Source organism: Coloeus monedula (genome assembly GCF_965178545.1).
Source record: "Coloeus monedula genome assembly, chromosome: 33".
Classification (NCBI taxonomy): Eukaryota; Metazoa; Chordata; class Aves; order Passeriformes; family Corvidae; genus Coloeus; species Coloeus monedula.
Window position 1 is genome coordinate 2,247,856 of NC_138813.1, and position 7,931 is coordinate 2,255,786.

The 7,931-nt window shown below is 44.6% G+C and overlaps 1 protein-coding gene across 1 annotated transcript in view; it reads left to right on the top strand.

Annotated features, from left to right (window-relative positions):
• The window catches only part of LOC309583836 (signal-induced proliferation-associated 1-like protein 3), a gene marked incomplete at both ends in the record, with an annotated part of 96,317 nt that overhangs the window by 44,954 nt on the left and 43,432 nt on the right, over nucleotides 1–7,931 (top strand). Inside the window, 2 exons of the mRNA XM_082299663.1 lie at nucleotides 2,687–2,788; nucleotides 6,755–6,906. Of these exons, the coding sequence (XP_082155789.1) occupies nucleotides 2,687–2,788; nucleotides 6,755–6,906 (254 nt within the window). The remainder of the gene's footprint in view (nucleotides 1–2,686; nucleotides 2,789–6,754; nucleotides 6,907–7,931) is intronic.

Genomic DNA, 7,931 nt, shown 5'->3' on the forward strand with positions numbered 1-7,931 from the left:
CCCCCAAAATTCACAGGATTCCCCCCAGATCCCCAGAATTCCTGAGATTCTACCCAAAATTCCCAGAATTCTCCCCAAAATCCCTGGGATTTCTGGGATTCCCCCAATTTCCCTCATTTCTCCCCAAATTTCCCCATTTTCCCCCGTTTCTCCCCATTTTTTCCCATTTATTCCCCAATTTCCCCCCATTTTTTCCCATTTTTCCATTTTTCCCCCCATTTTTCCCATTTCCCCCCGATTTCCCCCCAATTTTTCCCCCATTTATTCCCCTTTTTTTCCCATTTCCCCCCAATTTTTCCCATTTCCCCCCATTTTTTCCCATTTGCCCCTGTTTTTTTCCCATTTTTCCCATTTTTTCCCATTTCTCCCCAATTTCCCCCCATTTTTCCCCATTTTTCCATTTTTTCCCCATTTTTCCCCATTTCCCCCATTTTTTCCTCATTTATTCCCGATTTTACCCCATTTTTTCCCATTTTTCCATTTTTCCCCCATTTTTCCCCATTTTCCCCCATTTCCCCCCAATTTCGCCCCCTTTTTTCCCCCTTTTTTCCCCCTTTTTTCCCCATTTTTTCCCAATTTTTTCCCATTTCTCCCCATTTTTCCCATTTCCCCCCGATTTCCCCCAATTTTTCCCCCATTTATTCCCCTTTTTTTCCCATTTCCCCCCATTTTTTCCCATTTGCCCCTATTTTTTTCCCATTTTTCCCATTTTTTCCCATTTCCCCCCAATTTCCCCCCATTTTTTCCCATTTTTCCCATTTTTTTCCCATTTTTCCATCTTTCCCCATTTCCCCCCATTTTCCCCCCATTTTTCCCCCATTTCCCCCCATTTTTTCCCCATTGTTTCCCATTTCTCCCCATTTTTTCCCATTTTTCCCGATTTCCCCTCATTCCCCCCATTTTTCCCATTTCCCCTCGATTTCCCCCCAATTTTTCCCCCATTTTTCCCCATTTCCCCCCAACTTTCCCCCCATTATTTCCCATTTTTCCCATTTATTCCCCATTTTCCCCCGTTTTCCCTCCAATTTTCCCCCCATTTATTCCCCATTTTCCCATTTTTCCATCTTTCCCCATTTCCCCCATTTTTCCCATTTTTCCCATTTATTCCCCATTTTCTCCCCAATCTCCCCCCATTTTTTCCAATTTTTCCATTTTTTTTCCCATTTTTCCCCCCATTTTTCCCCCCATTTTTCCCCAATTTTCCCCCATTCCCCCCATTTTTCCCCCATTTTTCCCCCATTTTTTCCCAATTTTCCCCCATTTCCCCCATTTTTTCCCATTTTTTCCCCCATTTTTCCCAATTTTCCCCCATTTTCCCCCATTTTTCCCCCCACTTTTCCCCAATTTTCCCCCATTTCCCCCCATTTTCCCCCCCATTTTTTCCCAATTTTCCCCCATTTTTTCCCCCATTTTTCCCCCGTTTTTTCCCAATTTCCCCCCATTTTTCCCCCCATTTTTTCCCAATTTCCCCCCATTTCACCCCATTTCCCCCCATTTTTCCCCCATTTTTTCCCAATTTCCCCCCATTTTTTCCCCATTTTTTCCCCCATTTTTCCCAATTTTCCCCCATTTTCCCCCATTTTTTCCCCCATTTTTCCTCCATTTTTTCCCAATTTCCCCCATTTTTCCCCCCATTTTTTCCCAATTTCCCCCCATTTCACCCCATTTTCCCCCCCATTTTTCCCCCATTTCCCCCCATTTTTCCCCCATTTTTTTCCCCATTTTTCCCAATTTTCCCCCATTTCCCCCCATTTTTTCCCCCATTTTTCCCAATTTTCCCCCATTTTCCCCCATTTTTTTCCCCCATTTTCCCCCATTTTTTTCCCCCATTTTTTTCCCCATTTTTTTCCCAATTTTCCCCCATTTCCCCCCATTTTTTTCCCCCATTTTTTCCCAATTTTCCCCCATTTCCCCCATTTTTTCCCCCATTTTTCCCCCCATTTTTTCCCAATTTCCCCCCATTTTTCCCCCCATTTTTTCCCAATTTTCCCCCATTCCCCCCATTTTTTCCCCCATTTTTCCCCCCATTTTTTCCCAATTTTTCCCCATTTCCCCCCATTTTTTCCCCCATTTTTCCCCCATTTTCCCCCCATTTTTTCCCAATTTTCCCCCATTTCCCCCATTTTTTCCCCCATTTCCCCCCATTTTTTCCCCCCAATTTTCCCCCATTTCCCCCCATTTTTTCCCCCCATTTTTTCCCAATTTCCCCCCAATTTTTCCCCCCATTTTTTCCCAATTTTCCCCCATTTCCCCCCATTTTCCCCCCATTTTTCCCCCCATTTTTCCCAATTTCCCCCCATTTTTCCCCCAATTTTTTTCCCCATTTTTTCCCCCCATTTTTTCCCAATTTCCCCCCAATTTTTCCCCCCATTTTTTCCCAATTTTCCCCCATTTCCCCCCATTTTTTCCCCCCATTTTTCCCCCCATTTTTTCCCAATTTTCCCCCATTTCCCCCCATTTTTTCCCCCATTTTTCCCAATTTTCCCCCATTTCCCCCCATTTTTTTCCCCCATTTTTCCCCCCATTTTTTCCCAATTTTCCCCCATTTTTCCCATTTTTCCCCCATTTCCCCCCCCCTTTATTCCCGTTTTTTTCCCGTTTCTGCCCGGGCTTTCCCGGTTTTTGCCCGTTTTTCCCTGTTTTTGCCCGTTTTTGCCCGTTTTCTGCTCTTTTTGCCCCATTCCAGGCCCCTGAGCTTCCCGGAGTCTCCGCGCTCCGGCCCCTCCCCCTTCCGCCAACCTTCCGGAAGCTTCTCCGCGCCCGGGAGCGGCCGAGGGGCCCCGGAAAGGTGGGAAAGGGCGGGAAATGGGGCGAAAAACGGGAGAAACGGGAAAAAAGGGGATGAAAATGGGGATAAAGGGGGGGAAATGGGGAAAAACGGGGGAAAATGGGGAAAAAGGGGATAAAAATGGGGATGAAGGGGGGAAAATGGGGAAAAACGGGGGAAAACGGAGAAAAAGGGGATAAAAATGGGGATAAAGGGGGAAAAATGGGGAAAAACGGGGAAAAACGGGGAAAAATGGGGAAAAAGGGGATAAAAATGGGGATAAAAATGGGGATAAAGGGGGAAAAATGGGGGAAAAATGGGAATAAACGGGGAAAAAACGGGGAAAAAACGGGAAAAATGGGGAAAAACAGGAAAAAACGGGGAAAAAGGGGATAAAAATGGGGATAAAGGGGGAAAAACGGGGAAAAAGGGGATAAAAATGGGGATAAAGGGGGGAAAATGGGGAAAATGGGAAAAAACGGGGAAAAAACGGGAAAAGGGGGATAAAAATGGGGATAAAAATGGGGATAAAGGGGGGAAAATGGGGAAAAACGGGGGAAAAATGGGAAAAAAACCAGGAATAAACAGGGATAAACGGGAATAAATGGGAAAAACGGAAAAAACGGGCATTAACGGGAAAAATGGGGAAAAAATGGGGAAAAACGGGAAAAAAACGGGGATAAACGGGAAAAAATGGGGAAAAACGGGGGAGAACGGGAAAAAGATGGGAATAAACGGGGAAAAAGGGGGGAAATGGGAAAAAACGGGGAAAAATGGGGAAAAATGGGGAAAAACTGGGGAAAAACGGGAAAAAACAGGGAAAAACGGGGGAAAATGGGGAAAAACGGGGGAGAACGGGAAAAAGATGGGAATAAAGGGGGAAAATGGGAAAAAACGGGGAAAAAACGGGGAAAAATGGGGAAAAATGGGGAAAAACAGGGAAAAATGGGCAAAAACGGGGGAAAATGGGGAAAAACGGGGGAGAACGGGAAAAAGATGGGAATAAACGGGGAAAAGGGGGAAAATGGGAAAAAACAGGGAAAAATGGGGAAAAATGGGGAAAAATGGGAAAAAACGGGGAAAGACGGGGGAAAATGGGGGAAAAACAGGAATAAACGGGGATAAACGGGAAAAATGGGAAAAACAGGGAAAAAATGGGCATTAATGGGAAAAACGGGGAAAAATGGGGAAAAACGGGGAAAAATGGGAAAAACGGGGAAGAAACGGGCATTAACGGGAAAAAACGGGCAAAAATGGGAAAAACAGGCAAAAATAGGAAAAAAATGGGGAATAATGGGAAAAACGGGGAAAAAACGGGAAAAATAGGAAAAAATGGGGGAAAACAGGGAAAACGGGAAAAATGGGAATAAATGAGGAAAAAATGGAGAAAAATGGGGAAAAATGGGAAAAATGGGGAAAAACGGGGGAAAATGGGAATAAACGGGAAAAAAACGGGGGTAAATGGGAAAAAATTGGGAAGAACGGGGGAAAAATGGGGATAAACGGGAAAAAATGGGAAAGAACGGGGAAAAATGGGAATAAACGGGAAAAAATTGGGAAAAATGGGGGAAAAACAGGGAAAAAATGGGAAAAAAACGGGGATAAACGAGAAAAAAATGGGGGAAAACGGGGAAAAAACGGGCATAAACGGGAAAAAAATGGGAAAAAATGGGGAAAAATGGGAAAAAACGGGGGAAAATGGGAAAAACGGGGGAAAACGGGGAAAAATGGGAATAAACGGGAAAAAATTGGGAAAAATGGGGGAAAAAACAGGGAAAATGGGAAAAAATGGGGGAGAATGGGCATTAACAGGAAAAAACGGGGAAAAATGGGAAAAAACGGGGAAAAAATGGGAAAAAACGGGGATGAACGGGAAAAAATTGGGAAAAATGGGGGAAAAAACGGGGAAAAATGGGGGAAAATGGGGGAAAATGGGCATTAACAGGAAAAAACGGGGAAAAGTGGGAAAAAACGGGGAAAAATGGGAATAAACGGGAAAAACTGGGGAAAAATGGGGATAAAAGGGGAGAAAACGGGCATAAAATGGAAAAAACGGGCAAAAATGGGGAAAATGGGCAAAAAAGGGGAAAAACGGGCAAAAATGGGGAAAAACGGGGGGAAAAATGGGGAAAAACGGGGGATAAATGGGAAAACGGGGAATAAACGGGTAAGAAACGGGGGGGAAGCGGGAAAAAACGGGCAAAACCAGGAAAAAACGGGCAAAAAATGGGAAAAATGGGAATAAACAGGAAAAAACGGGTAAAAAACGGGGGGAAAGCGGGGATAAACGGGCAAAAATGGGGGAAAAAATGGGAAAAAAGGGGAAAAAGGGTGGGAATGGGGGAAAATTGGGGGGGAAATGGCGAAGAGATGGGGGGAAAAAGAAAAATATGGGAAAAAAACCAGGAAAAAAGGCAGGAATGGGGAAAAATGGGGGAAAATGGGGCAAAAATCGGGGAAAATGGGAAAAGAGGGGGAAAAAAACAGGAAAAAAGGTGGGAATGAGGGAAAATTGGGGGAAAAGGGGAAAAAATGGGGAAAAACGGGGGAAAATGGGGTAAAAAATGGGAAAAATGGGGAAAATTGGGAAAAAACAGAATAAATGGCAAAAAAACCAGGAAAAAAAGGTGAGAATGGGGGGAAATTATGGAAAAATGGGGGAAAATGGGAAATGGGAGAAATTGGAGCAAAAATTTGGGGAAGATTGGGGAAAAATGGGGGGAATGGAGGAAAAAATGGGAAAAAATGGGGAAAAAAGGGAAAACTGAGGGAAAAATGGGGAAAGAATTGGGAAAATGGAGGAAAAAATGGGAAAAAAAGGGAAAATGGAGGAAAAAATGGGGAAAATTGGGAAAAATGGAGGAAAAATGGGAAAAAAAATGGGAAAAATGGAGGAAAAAATGGGAAAAAAATCGGGAAAACTGAGGGGAAAAATGGGGAAAAAATGGGAAAAATGGAGGAAAAAATGGGGAAAAATTGGGAAAAAAATTGGGAAAATGGAGGAAAAAATGGGGAAAATCGGGAAAATTGAGGGAAAATGGGGAAAAATGGGAAAAATTGAGGAAAAAATGGGGAAAAATTGGGAAAAAAATGGGAAAAATGGGGGGAAAAATGGGAAAAAAATCGGGAAAACTGAGGGAAAAATGGGGAAAAAATGGGAAAAATGGAGGAAAAAATGGGGAAAAATTGGGAAAATGGAGGAAAAAATGGGAAAAAAAAGGGAAAATGGAGGAAAAAATGGGGAAAATCGGGAAAACGGAGGGAAAAATGATGGAAAAAGTTGGGAAAACGGAGGGAAAAATGGGGAAAGAATCGGGAAAATGGAGGGAAAAATGGGGAAAAAATTGGGAAAACTGAGGGAAAAATGGGGAAAAAATCGGGAAAACAGAGGAAAAAATGGGGAAAAAATCGGGAAAACGGAGGGAAAAATGGGGAAAAAATGGGAAAAATGGAGGAAAAAATGGGGAAAAATTGGGAAAAAAATTGGGAAAATGGAGGAAAAAATGGGGAAAATCGGGAAAATTGAGGGAAAAATGGGGGAAAATGGGAAAAATTGAGGAAAAAATGGGGAAAAATTGGGAAAAAAAATGGGAAAAATGGGGGGAAAAATGGGAAAAAAATTGGGAAAACTGAGGGAAAAATGGGGAAAAAATGGGAAAAATGGAGGAAAAAATGGGGAAAAATTGGGAAAATGGAGGAAAAAATGGGAAATAAAAGGGAAAATGGAGGAAAAAATGGGGAAAATCGGGAAAACGGAGGGAAAAATGGGGAAAAAATTGGGAAAACTGAGGGAAAAATGGGGAAAGAATTGGGAAAATGGAGGAAAAAATGGGGAAAAAATCGGGAAAACGGAGGGAAAAATGGGGAAAAAATTGGGAAAATGGAGGGAAAAATGATGGGAAAACCAGGAGAAAAACTGGGAATTTTTGGGAGTTGGGGTTTTCCTGGGGGTGGCAGCTCCGGAATTCCCGTTTTTTTCCTGGCCAGGCCTCAGAGGGGGGCGGCGTTCCCGGCGGAGCCGCAGCCCGGACACTCCGGACCCTCCGGACACTCCGGACATTCCGGACATTCCGGACCCTCCGGACACTCCGAGGCCGCCGGGATCAGCCACGAGGGCGGCACCGAGAGGATCAAGGCGGGTACGGAAATTCGGGATTGGGGCACGGAAAATTGGGATGGGAATGGGAAATTTGGGATGGGAATGGGAAATTTGGGGTGGGAATGGGGAATTTGGGATGGGAATGGGGAATTTGGGATGGGGGTGGGGAATTTGGGGTGAGAATGGAGAATTTGGGGTGGGAATGGAGAATTTGGGGTGGGAATGGGGAAATTGGGGTGGGAATGGGGAAATTTGGGGTGGGAATGGGAAATGTGGGACGGGAATGGGGAATTTGGGATGGAAATGGAGAATTTGGGGTGGGAATGGGGAAATTGGGGTGGGAATGGGAAATTTGGGATGGGAATGGGGAATTTGGGGTGGGAATGGGGAATTTGGGGTGGGAATGGGAAATTTGGGATGGGGGTGGGGAATTTGGGGTGGGAATGGGGAATTTGGGACGGGAATGGGGAATTTGGGATGGGAATGGGGAAATTTGGGATGGGAATGGAGAATTTGGGATGGAAATGGGGAAATTTGGGATGGGAATGGAAAATTTGGGGTGGGAATGGAGAATTTGGGGTGGGAATGGAGAATTTGGGATGGGAATGGGGAATTTGGGGTGGGAATGGGGAATTTGGGGTGGGAATGGGAAATTTGGGATGGGGGTGGGGAATTTGGGGTGGGAATGGGGAATTTGGGACGGGAATGGGGAATTTGGGACGGGAATGGGGAATTTGGGATGGAAATGGGAAAATTTGGGATGGGAATGGAGAATTTGGGATGGGGGTGGAGAATTTGGGATGGGAATGGGGAATTTGGGATGGGAATGGGAAATTTGGGGTGGGAATGGGGAATTTGGGATGGGAATGGAGAATTTGGGATGGGAATGGAAAATTTGGGATGGGAATGGGGAATTTGGGGTGGGAATGGGAAATTTGGGGATGGGAATGGAGAATTTGGGATGGGAATGGAAAATTTGGGATGGGAATGGGGAATTTGGGGGTGGGAATGGGAAATTTGGATGGGAATGGGAAATTTGGGATGGGAATGGGGAATTTGGGATGG